Source organism: Eucyclogobius newberryi, unplaced genomic scaffold, assembly GCF_026437365.1.
Source record: "Eucyclogobius newberryi isolate DKJ021-1_F unplaced genomic scaffold, fEucNew1.0.hap1 SCAF_9, whole genome shotgun sequence".
In the NCBI taxonomy this organism is placed as follows: domain Eukaryota; kingdom Metazoa; phylum Chordata; class Actinopteri; order Gobiiformes; family Gobiidae; genus Eucyclogobius; species Eucyclogobius newberryi.
The window spans coordinates 39,914,422-39,934,759 of NW_027316532.1; the positions used below are offsets into that span (position 1 = coordinate 39,914,422).

Consider the following 20,338-nt stretch of genomic DNA (forward strand, 5'->3'; position numbering starts at 1 on the left):
TTCATGTGTGAATGCAGTGATTGTACAGCACACACTGAATATGACACACACTGAATATAACACACACTGAATATAACACACACTGAATATGACACACACTGAATATGACACACACTGAATATGACACACACTGAATATAACACACACTGAATATGACACACACTGAATATGACACACACTGAATATAACACACACTGAATATGACACACACTGAATATAACACACACTGAATATGACACACACTGAATATGACACACACTGAATATGACACACACTGAATATGACACACACTGAATACGACACACACTGAATACGACACACACTGAATATGACACACACTGAATATGACACACACTGAATATGACACACACTGAATATGACACACACTGAATATGACACACACTGAATATGACACACACTGAATATGACACACACTGAATATGACACACACTGAATATGACACACACTGAATATGACACACACTGAATATGACACACACTGAATATGACACACACTGAATATGACACACACTGAATATGACACACACTGAATATGACACACACTGAATATGACACACACTGAATATGACACACACTGAATATGACACACACTGAATATGACACACACTGAATATAACACACTGAATATGACACACACTGAATATAACACACACTGAATATGACACACACTAATATTAAAAGCAACACAATTTAGCTAATATAAAAAAGTACTGTAGTTGTGTTGCGAGTCAGAATTCTCAGTTATGTTTAGTAAAATGACTACACACTGTACACACCCTCTGTGCATGAGCTCTAATGACACTTCAAACAAAACAAAATACAAATTCAAAATGTGGGTCTAGATTCTAATAAAAAAAGTCTTGAAATAAGATAAATATTTGATGAATAATAAAATGGTCTTTTATATGTGTCTAAATGTTAAACTAAATGTTAATGATGTTGTAGGTTCCTGGATTATTCAGAAAGGAGCAGGGAATTTGACCACAAATTGTCCTAATATAGTATTTATACTGTGGAAGCTGTGGAGATAAACTAAATGTTCTGTTATTTGTGATTAAATGTTAAAGTAGGACCACAGTTACAAGAAAAGTCCTTCAGACCAAGAGGAGGAAATACTTTTTTGATTTTCTACAGCCAAAATGCAGTTTCAGTGTTTCTTTTTATCATGTCAAATTTAAATGATAATTTAAATCTTAATATAGCGACTTTGGCGTGCAGTTTTTGTGGTTGAATTTGGGCCTTAAAACACATTAACAGTAATATAAATAAATCAGTGATAAATGTACACATCCACACAACTCCTGTGTGTCACTCCTGTGTGTCACTCCTGCGTGTCACTCCTGCGTGTCACTCCTGTGTGTCACTCCTGCGTGTCACTCCTGTGTGTCACTCCTGCGTGTCACTCCTGCGCGTCACTCCTGCGTGTCACTCCTGCGCGTCACTCCTGCGCGTCACTCCTGCGCGTCACTCTTGCGTGTCACTCCTGCGTGTCACTCCTGCGTGTCACTCCTGCGTGTCACTCCTGCGTGTCACTCTTGCGTGTCACTCTTGCGTGTCACTCCTGCGTGTCACTCTTGCGCGTCACTCCTGCGTGTCACTCCTGCGTGTCACTCTTGCGTGTCACTCTTGCGTGTCACTCCTGCGTGTCACTCCTGCGTGTCACTCCTGCGTGTCACTCTTGCGTGTCACTCTTGCGTGTCACTCCTGCGTGTCACTCCTGCGTGTCACTCCTGCGTGTCACTCTTGCGTGTCACTCTTGCGTGTCACTCCTGCGTGTCACTCCTGCGTGTCACTCCTGCGTGTCACTCCTGCGTGTCACTCCTGCGTGTCACTCCTGCGTGTCACTCTTGCGTGTCACTCTTGCGTGTCACTCCTGCGTGTCACTCCTGCGTGTCACTCCTGCGTGTCACTCTTGCGTGTCACTCTTGCGTGTCACTCCTGCGTGTCACTCCTGCACGTTCATAACACTTACAGGTGGGCACAGTTACATTCTGGTTCAGCTGCACTTCACTCTGGAGGTGAGCTTCAAGTTGAGGTACAAGTACAAGTTTGTACTTCATAGTGTTGTTTACTGCACTGTGTTCAAATACTGCAAACTAAGATTGGCTTAAGAAGTATTTGTTGTCTCAAAATATGCAGTAAATTATTGTGATATGCAAAGAACAAGCGTTTAATTTAGCCGTGGATACAGTTAAGAGCCAAGAGCTTTACAATGGATTTTATACTGAGATGCTTGTGATTCTATTGCCACAAAACTAACATTTCAAACTCTATTTTGATTCGAAGGATTAGCCTCAGTACTTGATAGTGATGTCAATAGCACAATGTTGATAAATGATGCTATTCTTTAGATAAATGGGGGCTTGAATACGTGATACTGGGGGAGACCCTTAACCTGCCCCAGGTGTCTGCACGTGTGTGTGAATGTGTGTGTATAAATGTGCCATTTACCTTTTTTACCTTTTATGTTTTCGTGTGGTCTTATGCTAGTTCTGATAAAACTTAAGATCATTCTAAAACTGTCAAGGAAAGGTCAAAGGTTGGCATGTTTATGTGATATTTATTTTGTAGAGTATTAATGCTAGTTTTAATATCACTTGGTATCTGATTTTAATAATTGGTTAGGTTGTGTTCACTGTTCACGTTGTGACGTTATAGTCTCAGCGTGAGGGCGGGGCCTGTTTACATGTTGATGTTGAACCTTATCATTTGATTGGCTCCACAAACACCATATTAATGTCATCGCTTAAAGTTCTTTCCACTGACGACAATCACGTCTTTGGATTTGAATTACGGCACCGCTTTCTGAGGAAAAAACAATTTCACTGAGGAGACTAACTTGAACTTTTGAACTTTGTTATCGTAATCTATATATATTTATTTATGTATTTATTTATTATTTTATTTATTTATTAGGACCCAGCTCAATCAGCTGCAGGTTCCACGCTGTAACATGAGATATTTAACAGAAAGATGGAACACGGCAGTGAATTCTGTGCTGGAGGGTTAAAATGCAGACCGCTGTATCATCCAAATTCAGCTTCTAATTAGACGAATATCTCAGTGAATATGAGTTGGATTGTAATAAACACACATTTTGAAGCTGAGAGCTCATCTGTAGTTTAGTTTTTATAGGCTCAGTAATTCGACATATGACCCATAAACAAGGTGCAACATCACATTCTACCTTACAATTCTGACCTGAGCCAGAGCAGTTTGAAACTAATTGTTGCGTGAACACGTGTGGGATATTTGGTCAGTATATTTCTTCAGCTTTAAAACCTGTTGTTGTTGTTGTTGTTGCGTGATGACTTTTGTCTTGCTTCACCTGGTGGTTTCCTTCTTCCTAATCTTCTTACAACCTTGACAAACACATGCTGTGCCTCTGTAGCACCCGACCACAAATTGAATTAAGATTAAAGCACTTCTCCAATTAGTGTTCTGTCTTCATGGGGCCAGACGGCTGCAGACGACGCAGCGCCTGAAGAGGGAACTGAGTCTTCCTGTTTTTATCTCTTATTAAAGAAACTACTAAACTAAAGTGGTGTCACAATGACGGCTCATAATATCTGCTTTTCTTCATAAAACACACTTTCATGAAGTATCCGTTCAAAACGGCCTTTTCTCTTTCCTGAGCTTGAAACTCAAGGCTTTATGAAAACATCAGACTTCCAGAGTTGCCAGTTTGTATTTGCCTGCTGCTTTTTTTTACTCCACAACTATGATTTGCTTGAACATACAAACATTTTAAATATATAAAAAATAATTACATGTGATCTGAAACTTTAAATGTGTCGCGTCTGCACCGAGTGATTTCCTTCTCTTTTTTAACCACTAGATTTCACAACAGACACTTTAAAGGCGCAATGGACGATTTTTCGGCGATTTGAGAGCGCAGGCGGAAGTGCACATGCCACTCCCCCGTGCACATGCCACTCCCCCGTGCACATGCCACTCCCCCGTGCACATGCCACTCCCCCGTGCACATGCCACTCCCCCGTACTCATGCCACTCCCCCGTGCACATGCCACTCCCCCGTGCTCATGCCACTCCCCCGTGCTCATGCCACTCCCCCGTGCACATGCCACTCCCCCGTGCGCATGCCACTCCCCCGTGCGCATGCCACTCCCCCGTGCTCATGCCACTCCCCCGTGCTCATGCCACTCCCCCGTGCACATGCCACTCCCCCGTGCACATGCCACTCCCCCGTGCACATGCCACTCCCCCGTGCACATGCCACTCCCCCGTGCACATGCCACTCCCCCGTGCTCATGCCACTCCCCCGTGCTCATGCCACTCCCCCGTGCGCATGCCACTCCCCCGTGCGCATGCCACTCCCCCGTGCGCATGCCACTCCCCCGTGCTCATGCCACTCCCCCGTGCACATGCCACTCCCCCGTGCACATGCCACTCCCCCGTGCTCATGCCACTCCCCCGTGCTCATGCCGCTCCCCCGTGCTCATGCCACTCCCCCGTGCTCATGCCGCTCCCCCGTGCTCATGCCGCTCCCCCGTGCTCATGCCGCTCCCCCGTGCTCATGCCGCTCCCCCGTGCACATGCCGCTCCCCCGTGCACATGCCGCTCCCCCGTGCACATGCCGCTCCCCCGTGCACATGCCACTCCCCCGTGCTCATGCCACTCCCCCGCTCCCCCGTGCACATGCCACTCCCCCGTGCACATGCCACTCCCCCGTGCACATGCCACTCCCCCGTGCACATGCCACTCCCCCGTACTCATGCCACTCCCCCGTGCACATGCCACTCCCCCGTGCACATGCCACTCCCCCGTGCACATGCCACTCCCCCGTGCTCATGCCACTCCCCCGTGCGCATGCCACTCCCCCGTGCGCATGCCACTCCCCCGTGCGCATGCCACTCCCCCGTGCTCATGCCACTCCCCCGTGCACATGCCACTCCCCCGTGCACATGCCGCTCCCCCGTGCTCATGCCGCTCCCCCGTGCTCATGCCGCTCCCCCGTGCTCATGCCGCTCCCCCGTGCTCATGCCGCTCCCCCGTGCTCATGCCGCTCCCCCGTGCTCATGCCGCTCCCCCGTGCACATGCCGCTCCCCCGTGCACATGCCGCTCCCCCGTGCACATGCCGCTCCCCCGTGCACATGCCGCTCCCCCGTGCACATGCCACTCCCCCGTGCACATGCCGCTCCCCCGTGCACATGCCACTCCCCCGCTCCCCCGTGCTCATGCCACTCCCCCGTGCACATGCCACTCCCCCGTGCTCATGCCACTCCCCCGTGCACATGCCACTCCCCCGTGTGGACTGATACATCACACACGTGCGTTTGTTTATTAGCGCAACGGATCACATCGCATCTCTCGTCTCCCGTAGATTTCTGTCCACTTCTGCGTCAGCTCGAACTGTCTTTCTCCGTCTTCATTTTGCCCCGTACACTGAGGGAACTATATTATGATAGATCCATGCGCTTAGGCACGCGGAAACATGGGGACGAGCCTGACGCGGCAGCAGGTGAGCGGTAGGTGCGTTTTATGATTGACACGTGGCAGGACAAATGATTTATCCACGCCACGAGGAAATATGATAACAAAATTTGCTGAAAAAAATCGTCCATTCCACCTTTAACTGTTGTTTTAGGATCGTGAGATCCGCATAGAACTTTAAAGATAAAGTTATCTGTCAAATACATTTTTGTATTACCAAGAATCGGGTTTTACTAACGAGCTGCAAGATAAACTTTAACACTTAAAAAGTAGAGTTAATGTTCTAAAAATGAATATCAGCATTTCTACAGAGCGAGGGGCTGGTGACTGTAGGATTGCTGTAGGACTGCTGTAGGACTACAGTAGGACTGACTGCAGGACTACAGTAGGACTGACTGCAGGACTACAGTAGGACTGACTGCAGTAGGACTGCTGTAGGACTGCAGTCAGTCCTACTGCAGTCCTGTCAGCCCTACTGCAGTAGGACTGCTGTAGGACTGACTGCAGTCCTAAAGCAGTCCTACAGGACTGCTGTAGGACTGCAGTCAGTCCTGCAGCGATCCGTTCTTTTAGTAACTGAGAAATCCATCAATTATTGTCTTTGATTAATCAAATAATGTTATTTTACATTCCGTAAACCATTTTGACATAAAAAAAAAATAAGTGGCATAAGATTTTGTCCCATCCCAACCAGAAACTGAATACTAAAACTAGTATCAAAAGTAAATACTTATTTGTGTCAATACTTTTCCTTTATAGTATCTACACTGGGTTTAAAATGTCAGTTTCAACAACTGTAATATGAGTTCAAAGCATCTGCATTTTGACACCATTTCATTTGACCAAGACTCATCAGTCTTAAGAATGATAATTAAAACTATATTATGAAACCACAGTGTGACAGAACATCAGACACTGACCCACATGAAGAGTCACTTAAGCTTCACTTCCCTTATCTGCTTCTGTAATGGAACAATTTAATTCAATGTTCTGTTCCTGTTGTATGGATTTACTACATGTAATGATTCAATATAGTAACATTTGGTAAAGTCTTGTTTTTACAATTCAACACAGAAACTGTTGTGATTGACCCTAATCCTCCTCGTCTAATAATACTCTTACAAACTCTTAACCCTTGTTCCACCCTGGAATGTGACCTCTTAAAATACTGACTCAAAATATACTCTATTCTATTTCTACTTTCTTTGCTGCAGCTGCTTTTACTCCAGTGAAGTCTGGTCATTATTATTGTGTATCTCATTATAATGGCAATATCTGATTTAAGATCAGCAGCAAAGCAAATCGGCTTAAAATCTATAGAATGATTTACATTATTAGTCATTTTGCTAACATTTATTCTGTTACTTAACATGAGCATGTCTTGGATATTCTCTGGACCTGTCTGAACTCTATATCCTCACATCATTGAAACACATAACTTCTAAACCTCCAGGTGTTTTAAATGTTCAGAGTTTTAGCCCGTCATTGCTGGATTTGAATGGCGTGCTGAAGTTGCTATAGTAACCATCCTGGGAACAAACCACATTTTTTTTGCTCAATCAAATTTATTCTTGGAATATAAACTGTTTTCCAGATAAATACGTTCTCAACTTGTGCAAGAATTATATATTCAAACAGTTATATAAATATAAACGTTAGATATAGAAACTTTGATGATAATGATCTAAAACAATAACTTTTGTGTCTATGTCTAAGAATAAACTCTTATTTTGATATAACTACATTTAAAGTGAGCACTCCTGGAGACCACACACATTCTAAACATCTTTTAAAGAGTTAGTTTAATGAATGTTATAGCAACATTAGCTGTGTGTGAAGCTAACTGGAGGCTAACTGTCTGAAGTGACTTTAATCTCATCCTTTTTACACAGTCTGACCTTAACTGACCTTAACAAGTGAAGAATTTAGTATGTTTTTGAGTTTTCAGACCATGTAAAACTTATCAGACGGTGTCTGTTAATGTGTCCATTGTGTCACCATGGTAACGGTAACTATCCTCCATAAATGTAGCATCCACTGCAAAGGATCAATCCAATGACTCTTCTAGTGTCTCTTTTAAATAAACTAGTTTAAATAAGATGCTCTTCTCTCCTCAGCCTCACAATGACCTCTGCCGTGACCCTGGAGGATGCTCTGTCTAACGTGGATCTGCTGGAGGAGCTGCCCCTCCCGGACCAGCAGCCCTGCATCGAGCCGCTGCCCGCCTCACTCATGTACCAGGTCAAGACACTCATTCTAATATTATTACTCTCTTTTATTATTGACCAATACATCCAATTTCATATCAATTTGATCCTTTTTTGTTAATGATTTCTAATGTTTTGGCCCAACCTGTCTGACTTAAAGCAACGTTCTTTACGGTGTAATTCTTGTTTAACATGCATCATAAGCTCTTTTCCCTGTTGTAAAATGGGCTATGAACAGCTGCATGGTTTCTACACATGAATGGAACATTTTAAAACCTCATTCACTCCCTGTTTAATGTTGAAATGATTAGTTTGTTTTTGTCTTAACTTTATAAATGCTTTTGTTCACAGCCAAACTTCAACACGAACTTTGAAGACAGGAACGCCTTTGTCACTGGGATCGCCCGATACATCGAGCAGGCCACGGTCCACTCCAGCATGGTCAGTCATTAGTACTGAGGGCCTCCTGCTGGACACTGAGGGCCTCCTGCTGGACACTGAGGGCCTCCTGCTGGACACTGAGGGCCTCCTGCTGGACACATGTGTTCATGAGGAGCTCCCAGACTGAGGGCCTCCTGCTGGACACATGTGTTCATGCGGAGCTCCCAGACTGAGGGCCTCCTGCTGGACACATGTGTTCATGAGGAGCTCCCAGACTGAGGGCCTCCTGCTGGACACATGTGTTCATGCGGAGCTCCCAGACTGAGGGCCTCCTGCTGGACACATGTGTTCATGAGGAGCTCCCAGACTGAGGGCCTCCTGCTGGACACATGTGTTCATGAGGAGCTCCCAGACTGAGGGCCTCCTGCTGGACACATGTGTTCATGAGGAGCTCCCAGACTGAGGGCCTCCTGCTGGACACATGTGTTCATGAGGAGCTCCCAGACTGAGGGCCTCCTGCTGGACACATGTGTTCATGAGGAGCTCCCAGACTGAGGGCCTCCTGCTGGACACATGTGTTCATGCGGAGCTCCCAGACTGAGGGCCTCCTGCTGGACACATGTGTTCATGCGGAGCTCCCAGACTGAGGGCCTCCTGCTGGACACATGTGTTCATGCGGAGCTCCCAGACTGAGGGCCTCCTGCTGGACACATGTGTTCATGAGGAGCTCCCAGACTGAGGGCCTCCTGCTGGACACATGTGTTCATGAGGAGCTCCCAGACTGAGGGCCTCCTGCTGGACACATGTGTTCATGAGGAGCTCCCAGGGGCCTCCCGCTGCGCCCAGGCTGATTGAAAATACCAGTGACAATGGGACAATGTGTCTTAATGACACATTTCTTTTCTTGCTTAAGAACGAGATGTTGGAGGAAGGTCAGGAATACGCCATCATGCTCTACACCTGGAGGAGCTGCTCACGAGCAATACCACAGGTAATCCACTAGTGTCATTCACAAGTGTCATTCACAAGTGTCATTCACTAGTGTCATTCACTAGTGTCATTCACTAGTGTCATTCACAAGTGTCATTCACAAGTGTCATTCACTAGTGTCATTCACAAGTGTCATTCACAAGTGTCATTCACTAGTGTCATTCACAAGTGTCATTCACAAGTGTCATTCACTAGTGTCATTCACTAGTGTCATTCACTAGTGTCATTCACAAGTGTCATTCACTAGTGTCATTCACTAGTGTCATTCACAAGTGTCATTCACTAGTGTCATTCACTAGTGTCATTCACAAGTGTCATTCACTAGTGTCATTCACAAGTGTCATTCACAAGTGTCATTCACTAGTGTCATTCACTAGTGTCATTCACAAGTGTCATTCACAAGTGTCATTCACAAGTGTCATTCACAAGTGTCATTCACAAGTGTCATTCACTAGTGTCATTCACTAGTGTCATTCACTAGTGTCATTCACTAGTGTCATTCACTAGTGTCATTCACAAGTGTCATTCACAAGTGTCATTCACAAGTGTCATTCACAAGTGTCATTCACAAGTGTCATTCACTAGTGTCATTCACTAGTGTCATTCACAAGTGTCATTCACAAGTGTCATTCACTAGTGTCATTCACTAGTGTCATTCACTAGTGTCATTCACTAGTGTCATTCACAAGTGTCATTCACAAGTGTCATTCACAAGTGTCATTCACAAGTGTCATTCACTAGTGTCATTCACTAGTGTCATTCACAAGTGTCATTCACAAGTGTCATTCACAAGTGTCATTCACTAGTGTCATTCACTAGTGTCATTCACTAGTGTCATTCACAAGTGTCATTCACAAGTGTCATTCACTAGTGTCATTCACTAGTGTCATTCACTAGTGTCATTCACTAGTGTCATTCACTAGTGTCCACATTCTCTGGCCTTTTCTTACTCTCACTCACAGAGTGAACGTTCTGTCAGAGCAAACGTCTTGGCTCGTGTCATGCTTGACCAAAAGACCATCATTGCTTCATGAATGGTTGAACATAAGATCAATAAACTTTCTTTTGATGTTCTTTTGTATTTCCATAGGTCAAATGCAACGAGCAGCCGAACAGAGTGGAGATCTATGAGAAGACTGTGGAGGTCCTTGAACCTGAAGTCACCAAGCTCATGAACTTCATGTACTTCCAGGTAAGAACAAGGACAATTGATTATTAAATGCTTAAAAAGTATATATGTGGTAAGACTACACCTTAATTGACCTGAAATAAGAAAGAAAAAAAGACATGATTACATAATTATTTCTGACCTTTTAGATCTTTTTGTTTTGACCTTTTGTTCTTTAGAGAACTGCGATTGACCGTTTTTGTGGCGAGGTGCGCCGCCTGTGTCACACTGAGCGGAGGAAGGATTTCGTGTCAGAGGCGTATCTCCTCACGCTGGGGAAGTTCATCAACATGTTTGCAGTTTTGGACGAGCTCAAGAACATGAAGTGCAGCGTCAAGAATGACCACTCGGCCTACAAGAGGTGCAGCTCCGGCCACTAGAGGGCGCCAGCGTGCAGCAGCACCACTTATTGTTTTTAGGCTGTTTATCGCACACATTTTTGACTGTTTTTACCTTGACTGTTGTCACAGCTTGTTTTAATGTATGGATTATGAATGATGTGTATATCTTTAATACACTAAAGTGATCTGCTTCAGATTAGTATTGTGTTGTATATATGTATATATGTATGTATGTATGTATGTGTATATATATATATATATATATATATATATATATATATATATATATATATATATATATATATATATATATATATATATATATATATATATATATATCTATGACTGTTGATGTGACACTGGCTATAACAGAGCTTTTCTAAAACACCATCTTCTTTACGGCATCACATTTTCTATAGTATACATGCTCTTTATGTTTAAAGTAACTGAGTACATACATTTATATGGGCAATGACTAAAACATGTTTTGTGCTGATGAGAGAATGTCAGTATTTAAGAGGATTACGTTTTGATTTCATGTTTTAATGGATATTTTACTGACCTTTCTTTTGTACAGAGCGGCACAGTTCCTCAGGAAAATGTCAGAACCTTCTTCAATCCAGGAGTCTCAAAACCTGTCCATGTTTCTGGCAAATCACAACAAAATTACCCAGGTTTGTACAGCACTTTATCTGTACTTTAGGGTGAAATGTTTCTTATCATTTGTGATGCAGTGGCTTTGGTGTTCAGTCTGTTCAGTTCTAACACGTGGTTTATATGTTTAAAGTGGTGAACTGCAGCTCCAGCTCCCACAATTTTAAACCACTTCTACCTTTTAATGACGTCTCCTGTAATATCACTTTATTTAGAAACTATTCAATTAATTTAACCCTGTTAAATTTCAATAATTTTATTCTTGAATAAAACTGTCAACACACAATCCCTGTTGGCATTTAACCTCTTCTCTCCCTCTTCTCTCTTCTCTCCCTCTTATCTCTTCTCTCCTCTTCTCTCCTCTTCTCTCCCTCTTATCTCTTCTCTCCCTCTTCTCTCTTCTTCTCTCCTCTTCTCTCCTCTTCTCTCCTCTTCTCTCTTCTCTCCCTCTTCTCTCCTCTTCTCTCCTCTTCTCTCCTCTTCTCTCTTCTCTCCCTCTTCTCTCTTCTTCTCTCCTCTTCTCTCCTCTTCTCTCTTCTCTCCCTCTTCTCTCTTCTTCTCTCTTCTTCTCTCTTCTTCTCTCCTCTTCTCTCCCTCTTCTCTCTTCTTCTCTCCCTCTTCTCTCTTCTTCTCTCTTCTTCTCTCCTCTTCTCTCCTCTTCTCTCTTCTCTCCCTCTTCTCTCTTCTTCTCTCTTCTTCTCTCCTCTTCTCTCCCTCTTCTCTCTTCTTCTCTCCTCTTCTCTCCTCTTCTCTCTTCTCTCCCTCTTCTCTCTTCTTCTCTCCTCTTCTCTCCTCTTCTCTCTCTCTCCCTTCTCTCTTCTCTCCTCTTCTCTCTCTTCTCTCTCCTCTTCTCTCTCTCTCTCCTCTCTTCTCTCCCTCTTCTCTCTTCTTCTCTCCTCTTCTCTCTTCTCTCCTCTTCTCTCCCTCTTCTCTCCCTCTTCTCTCCCTCTTCTCTCCCTCTTCTCTCCTCTTCTCTCCCTCTTCTCTCCCTCTCTCTCCTCTTCTCTCCTCTTCTCTCCTCTTCTCTCCCTCTTCTCTCTTCTTCTCTCCTCTTCTCTCTTCTCTCCCTCTTCTCTCCCTCTTCTCTCCCTCTTCTCTCCCTCTTCTCTCCTCTTCTCTCCTCTTCTCTCCTCTTCTCTCTTCTTCTCTCCTCTTCTCTCTTCTCTCCCTCTCCTCTTCTCTCTCTCAGTCTTTACAGCAGCAGCTGGAAGTTATTAATGGATATGAAGAGCTTCTGGCCGACATCGTGAATCTGTGCATCGATTACTACGAGAACAAGATGTACCTGACTCCTGGAGACAAGCACATGTTACTGAAAGTGAGTGGCTCCTGAACCAGGGAGGAGGAGGAGGAGGAGGGGGGGAGGAGGAGGGGGGGGGGGGGAGGAGGAGAAAGAGGAGGGGGGGTGGAGGAGGAGGAGAAGGAGGAGGAGGAGGAGGAGGGGGGTGGAGGAGGAGGAGGGCGGAGGAGGAGGAGAGGAGGGGGGAGGAGGAGGTGGAGGGGGGAGGAGGAGGAGGAGGGGGGGTGGAGGAGGAGGAGAAGGAGGAGGAGGAGGAGGGGGGGTGGAGGAGGAGGAGGGCGGAGGAGGGCGGAGGAGGGGGGAGGAGGAGGTGGAGGGGGGGGAGGAGGAGGAGGGGGGAGGGAGGAGGGGGGAGTGGAGGAGGAGGAGGGGGGGGGTGGAGGAGGAGGAGGAGGAGAGGGGGAGGAGGAGGGAGGGAGGGAGGAGGGGAAGGAGGGATGTGGAGGATGAGGAGGGGGATGAGGGGGGGAGGAGGATGAGGGGGGGGAGGAGGGGCACTGAGGGGGGGAGGAGGATGGAGGTGGGGGGGGAAGGAGAGGGGGGGGATGAGGGGGGGAGGAGAGGAGGAGAGGAGCGAGGAGGAGGGGAGGATCTTCGGCTTCCAACGTGTCAGGGGAGGAGCCGGACTGCGCCGCTCCATCACAACAATGCTTTCCAAAATAAATGACTCTCACAAGGATTTTGACGTAAAATTGCTTTACGCGCTCTTATCTTTTGACTTAATACCGCTTTTTATATTTCATTTAATGCTATTTTGCGTTGTCGGCGGTACTTTATAATTTTTTTTTATAATAATTAATTTTATTTATATTGTAGAAATCAAAAATCTAAGTGCGGCGGATCCGTAAACTAAGTAATAAAGTAACCACGGCCTTATGCCAAAACATGCTTGTATCTGGTGTTCTGGTATTAACAAATCAAAGTGGTTGAAAGACTTTAATATGGACAATATTGCAATTAAACAATGTTTCTAGTCCTCATTTTGTTGCATTTAAAAATACAATAATTTCATAACATCACTTGGTGTTTAAATGAGATTTTGGCAACAAAATGTTTATTGTTGACATCCAAATGTTTGTGATGAATACATCTCAGAGACTTGTTCCTAATTTTCATAGGATTTTATATTGTTAATTTATGAAGATTATGTCATTGGTTGAGGAACACGGTCTCCTCTGGGATGTTCATTTTAGTCATGGAGACGTTTCTTTTCCAGGTGATGGGCTTTGGTTTGTACCTTATGGACGGGAATAGCAGCAACATCTACAAACTGGATGCAAAAAAGAGATTAAATCTGACCAAGATCGACAAGTTTTTTAAGGTAAGAGTTTATAACTAATCACTTATGTGAAGTCATGTTTTTTGTGTATATGAATCTTCCCCCATCCATTGTGCAACCCAAACAGTGCAAAGCAAAATAATGTATCATATAGATCTAATACATAAGGGAGAGGGCTTCCTGCTCAGAGCGCCCCTAGAGGCCGTTAGAGGCTGTGGAACGATCAATTAGCCACATCCTAATAAATGCCACAAGTGTTTGAAAAAAGCTTCTAGTCTGACTTGTGCGGTCGCTGTAAATATAAATGTGATGTTCACACTAAACTCATCAAATACAAATGAACATGAAGAGTTTACTGCACCTGTAAAACATGGATAATGACATTATTTTGAAATGAAACGTGGAATGAGGAGTATATGAAAATGTAAGACAAGAGCAAAATACTAGACACTTAAACATTTCCATAACTTTAAATCATAACAATTTAAAGGCACAGTACGTAATATTTTAATCTGGAGGAGCCTCCATGGAATTATGCAGGCGACTTTCCTTCTTCAGAATGTTGCATATTGTGCCTTTAAATCAAATGGGGATGAATTATGCAATTTTACATTTAAATTAAATTAAATTAAAATGAATTGTCCCAGTGAACATTTTGCCCCCTAATTTGAACGAATGCAACGCAAATACTAAAACGTGTGTGTGTGTGATATATATATATATATATATATATATATATATATATATATATATATATATATATATATATATATATATATATATATATATATATATATATATATATATATATATATATATATATATATATATATATATATATATATATATATATATATATATATATATATATATATATATAAAGTTGTGAGTTACTCTTGTTATATCTGTTCTGCTCTTGACTTCACAGCAGCTCCAGGTGGTCCCTCTGTTTGGAGACATGCAGATCGAGTTGTCCCGCTACATCAAGACAAGCGCTCACTTTGAAGAGAATAAATCCAGGTCTGAAGAATATTCTCATTTTATGCCTCACTACACAAGACTGCGATGACAGAACTACTGTGGATTCTTCAGACTCGCCTTAGCAGCAGAACATCTTATCTTACGTCAGGTCGGCGGCGCGCGCGGAGCTCTGCTGCGCGCTGCAGAGCTCAGCTCGGAGGCGCTCTCCGGAGCGCTGCAGAGCTCTGAGTGCTGCACAGAGCGGATTAGCCATGTTTTTGTTTTATAACGGTGAACAGTCCAAACGCATAAGAGATTTTAAAAAGTCCAAAGAGTTGAGACGAGTTGAAACCCGTCAAAGGTGAAAATACAAGATCAACCAGTGACTGTCCAGTCACTCAATTATTTCACTCAAATATTCACAATTTCATGAGTGAAGTAAATTGTTTTTAAAAAATACGTTAAAAGATAAACCTTTGACAAAGACTTATAGACTCAAAATGTATTGGTTATGCTTGTAATCGACTTATTGTTCGATCGTCCCCTCGAGACCTGAGCTTCTGATACTAAACTTAAGACTTGAACATGTCCCGGCTCCTCCGGCTCCCCCACCTCCTCCGGCTCCTCCGGCTCCCCCAGCTCCTCCGGCTCCTCCGGCTCCTCCAGCTCCCCCACCTCCTCCGGCTCCTCCAGCTCCTCCAGCTGCTCCGGCTCCTCCAGCTCCCCCACCTCCTCCGGCTCCTCCGGCTCCCCCACCTCCTCCGGCTCCTCCAGCTCCCCCAGCTCCTCCACCTCCTCCGGCTCCCCCAGCTCCTCCACCTCCTCCGGCTCCCCCAGCTCCTCCGGCTCCTCCGGCTCCCCCAGCTCCTCCGGCTCCTCCGGCTCCCCCGGCTCCTCCGGCTCCCCCACCTCCTCCGGCTCCCCCACCTCTTCCAGCTCCGGCTCCTCCGGCTCCCCCAGCTCCAGCTCCCCCAGCTCCAGCTCCCCCAGCTCCAGCTCCCCCTCCCCCAGCTGCTCCTCCAGCTTTTCCAGCTCCCCCAGCTGCTCCTCCAGCTCTTCCAGCTCCCCCAGCTGCTCCTCCAGCTCTTCCAGCTCCCCCAGCTGCTCCTCCAGCTCCCCGAGCTGCTCCTCCAGCTCTTCCATCTCCCCCAGCTGCTCCTCCAGCTCCCCCAGCTGCTCCTCCAGCTCTTCCAGCTCCCCCAGCTGCTCCTCCAGCTCCTCCAGCTCCCCCAGCTGCTCCTCCAGCTCCTCCAGCTCCCCCAGCTGCTCCTCCAGCTCCTCCAGCTCCCCCAGCTGCTCCTCCAGCTCTTCCAGCTCCCCCAGCTGCTCCTCCAGCTCCTCCAGCTCCCCCAGCTGCTCCTCCAGCTCCAGCTCCCCAGCTGCTCCTCCAGCTCCTCCAGCTCCAGCTCCTCCTGCTCCTCCAGCTCCTCCAGCTGCTGCTCCAGCTCCTCCAGCTGCTCCTCCAGCTGCTCCAGCTCCCCCAGCTGCTCCCCCAGCTCCTCCCCCACCTCCTCCCCCACCTCCAGCTCCTCCTCCCCCACCTCCAGCTCCTCCAGCTCCCCCAGCTCCTCCAGCTCCCCCAGCTGCTCCTCCAGCTCCTCCAGCTCCCCCAGCTGCTCCTCCAGCTCCTCCAGCTCCAGCTCCCCAGCTGCTCCTCCAGCTCCTCCAGCTCCAGCTCCTCCTGCTCCTCCAGCTCCTCCAGCTCCTCCAGCTCCAGCTCCCCCAGCTGCTCCTCCAGCTCCTCCAGCTCCAGCTCCTCCTGCTCCTCCAGCTCCTCCAGCTGCTGCTCCAGCTCCTCCAGCTGCTCCTCCAGCTCCTCCAGCTCCAGCTCCTCCTGCTCCTCCAGCTCCTCCAGCTGCTGCTCCAGCTCCTCCAGCTGCTCCAGCTCCCCCAGCTCCTCCCCCACCTCCAGCTCCTCCCCCACCTCCAGCTCCTCCAGCTCCTCCAGCTCCTCCAGCTCCTCCAGCTCCTCCAGCTCCTCCAGCTCCTCATGAGTGCATTCAGTGACAGTGATGGGCAGATGAGAGCAATGTTCTGATCAAACAAAAAATAATTGACAGACTATATTGTGAAAAATAACAATTAACACTTTTATTTGATATTATTATAATATAGTATATTTTATAACTAATAGAAAAGAGAGAGAGGTTACATTACCGGTGATGCTGCTGCTTGATATAGAATTGATACATCAGATCTTTAATTTTTGCACTGACCATTTTTAGTGGCGATTATTCCCTAAAATGATTGCTTTAGCGGCATAAAACGCTGCTCGATTATATTGTTTATCAAGATATTTGCTCATCTTTCACATTTCCCCGTCTCCTCCTCAGATGGACTTGCACATCAAACTCCAGCAGCCCTCAGTACAACATCTGTGAGCAGATGATTCAGATCCGTGAGGATCACATGCGCTTCATCTCGGAGCTGGCTCGCTATAGCAACAGCGAGGTATAATTTACACCTTATTTCAGTCTTATTTCTGTCCTTGAACATTATGATTGCAGTTTAGTGCTTTGAACATGGTGGTCTCTTAACCTGTTACCACCCACCTGTCCGCAGGCGAGCATTTTCTATATCTCAAATATTCTCTTACATCATCACTTTTATTTCCGTGGTCAATACCAGCAAGCCATCATTTTAAAGATTATTTTCTCAACAAAACAAATGTCATTGATTTACATTGAATACTATGCCCCAAGAAGCAATTGCCAATAGTTTGTGAGAAAGTCTCAACTTTTACAAACGCATGTCCTGTTTGTGTTTATGACGGACGAAACGGCTTTAATTCTGTACATCCTTGTGCTCAGTCTGTCCGTAAGGAACTATTGAAAAACAATATCCACTTGTATTTTTCCTGAAGTTTTCCCATTTCGAGATATTGTCAAGTAAACAAACTTTTCTTCGTTTCTCGCCGGACGAGAATGCGCTTGTCTGGCGCATTTCTCCGTCCATAACAAATGACCTGTTTGACCTATAAAATAATGTTGGGTATCCTTCTTTTCTTCAGACTGTTTCCTACAGAATGAGACCATCCACCAATTTTTCTGTCCACGGGTTTGTTTGCTACAGCCTCCGCAAAAAAAAATGCGCCGCTTGCGACGCACATGGATTAGTCTGTTTACATCTAAATAGTGCTGCATGTGAGTGACGTAGCTGAGTTTGATTGACATATTATTCTAGCCAATAAGAATAGCTTTAGAAAGAGGGGCGGGACAAAGGTCTTATTGACACAGAATCTTCTGTATTCTCGTGCGTAAGGCTCCGGGAAGGCTGTAAAGAGCCAGATTTCTCGGCAGGATTTTGCGCATAACGTTTTCTGATTTTATTAGCCTTTTGGACGTGCATTTTGTTAGATATATGTATTATTATACCAATACAAAAATAAAATAAAAAATATTATTATTATTTTTTTAACCTCTATATGGGAAATTCATGGGTAAACTCATATTTACACATTTTCACATACATTGCTTTTAGCAGTTATAATAGGCATTAGTGGCCTACAAAACATCAAAATGTATGTTTTATGATCATAGAGGAGCTAAAATTGTAAGAAAACAGTTTGGCACAGTTGGCACATATTTGGATCACTTGTTCCGAATATACTTTTTGATACAAAAAGGTCAAAGCACCAAAATGCCTGTTCCTAGAGATCTGAAACTTTACACAGTTGTTGTCATGACAACATCATGTGCAGTGAACAGCATAAACACACAATGAAGTATGTCATGCTCAGGACCATTACAAATTAACAATATTCAGGCGAGACTAAAAAAGGATGTTTTGTTCATGTTTGTGCTTCTGTAGTGTAAGTTCTGAAGCCCTGACAGTGTGACATGTGCACATCTGCAGAAACTAGAAGGCCTAAGCTTTCTAATGATGCATCACACTCACATGTGGAACGTAACATCCTCTTTTAATAAGCAATGCCATTTGGGTCCAACCATTGTGCACAGGGCCAAAATAGGTGGATGGTAACAGGTTAAATGAAACATGCCCAAAACAAACCTGTAAATGATTCGACTCATGCACAAGTCATTCAGAGTCTTGTCCTAAAAAGAATAAAGAAATATAAACTTATGGATTATATTGTTGTCCTAAAATAAAGACTCAAGCAGTTCATAAGTGAATTGCAGGCCATATCTGACTTCAAACACGTGTTAATCCATGTGTACTATTACTGTTAGTGTTTGTACAGTTGAGCTCTAAAAGGGCTTCATACAAAATCTGAAAATATGAGAGTACTATGGGGAAAAAAACATGTATTTAATAAAGTAATAGTCATTTTGTTTTGTACATTTGTTAATCTTTTGAAGTGTGTTTGTGCCGCTCGTATGTGAGGATGTTTGAATTCGACAGTGATGGGTTAGGGTTAGGGGGTAGGGTTGGGGTTGGGGTAGGGGTTGGGGTTTGGGTTAGGGTTAGGGGGTAGGGTTGGGGTTAGGGGGTAGGGTTAGGGGTTGGGGTAGGGTTAGGGGTAGGGGTTGGGGTTAAGTGTTAGGGGTTAAGGGTTAGGGGTTAGGGGTAGGAGTTAGGGGTAGGAATTACGGGTAGGGGTTAGGGGTTTTGGGTTGGGGTTAGGGGGTAGGGGGTAGGGGTTAGGGGTTTGGGTTAGGGGTTTGGGGTTTGGGTTAGGGGTTAGGGTTAGGGGGTAGGGGTTGGTTAGGGGTTAGGAGTTAGGGTTAGGGGTTAGGGTTAGGAGTTAGGGTTATGGGTTAGGGGTTAGGGGTTTGGGTTAGGGGTTTGGGGTTTGGGGTTTTGGGTTAGGGGTTAGGGTTAGGGGTTAAGGGTTTGGGTTAGGGGTTGGGGTAGGGTTAGGGGTTGGGGTAGGGTTAGGGTTAGGGGTAGTGGTAGGGTTAGGGGGTAGGGTTAGGGGTTGGGGTAGGGTTAGGGGGTAGGGGTTGGGGTTAAGTGTTAGGGGTTAAGGGTTAGGGTTAGGGGTTAGGGTTAGGGGTTAGGGGTTAGGGGTTTTGGGTTGGGGTTAGGGGGTAGGGGTTAGGGGTTTGGGGTTTGGGGTTAGGGGTTGGGGTTAGGAGTTAGGGTTAGGAGTTAGGGTTAGGAGTTAGGGTTAGGAGTTAGGGTTATGGGTTAGGAGTTAGGGTTAGGGGTTATGGGTTAGGAGTTAGGGTTATGGGTTAGGAGTTAGGGTTATGGGTTAGGGGTTTGGGGTTTTGGGTTAGGGGTTAAGGGTTTGGGTTAGGGTTAGGGGTAGGGTTAGGGGTTAGGGTTAGGGGTTAGGGGGTTGGGGTTTAGGGTTTGGTGATGTAACAGGATTTGCAGCAGATCTCTTGCCCCTGTGGATTTTGTAGCGTCACAACTCTGTGCTGTTCACATGGTTATTTCACATATTTTGTACAGATAACAAGTGCAGAAATAAATATAAATATAGCCGCAAGCGGCAATAATCGGCCCTCGCCACGCCGCCGCCGCCACGCCGCAAGAGGAGGGGGCGTTAACGCGCCCCAATTGTCCTTTTATTACGCCTACTGCTGAATCTGTGACGCTGTCACATCTTCTCCCCTTTGTTTTACATCAAAAAGCAATTTTATTTTGAATTCTTGGCAAAATGTGCGGCTTTGC

At 45.4% G+C, this 20,338-nt stretch overlaps 1 protein-coding gene across 1 annotated transcript in view; it reads left to right on the forward strand.

Annotated features, from left to right (window-relative positions):
- Positions 1-7,597: 7,597 nt before the first annotated feature.
- cyfip1 (cytoplasmic FMR1 interacting protein 1) overlaps positions 7,598-20,338 on the forward strand; it is a 70,359-nt gene continuing 57,618 nt past the window's right edge. The window contains exons 1-10 of the mRNA XM_072437910.1: positions 7,598-7,716; positions 8,034-8,123; positions 8,977-9,054; positions 10,144-10,245; positions 10,401-10,582; positions 11,140-11,236; positions 12,406-12,534; positions 13,733-13,837; positions 14,724-14,815; positions 17,089-17,206. Coding sequence (XP_072294011.1) covers positions 7,600-7,716; positions 8,034-8,123; positions 8,977-9,054; positions 10,144-10,245; positions 10,401-10,582; positions 11,140-11,236; positions 12,406-12,534; positions 13,733-13,837; positions 14,724-14,815; positions 17,089-17,206 — 1,110 coding nt within the window. The 5' untranslated portion in view covers positions 7,598-7,599. The remainder of the gene's footprint in view (positions 7,717-8,033; positions 8,124-8,976; positions 9,055-10,143; positions 10,246-10,400; positions 10,583-11,139; positions 11,237-12,405; positions 12,535-13,732; positions 13,838-14,723; positions 14,816-17,088; positions 17,207-20,338) is intronic.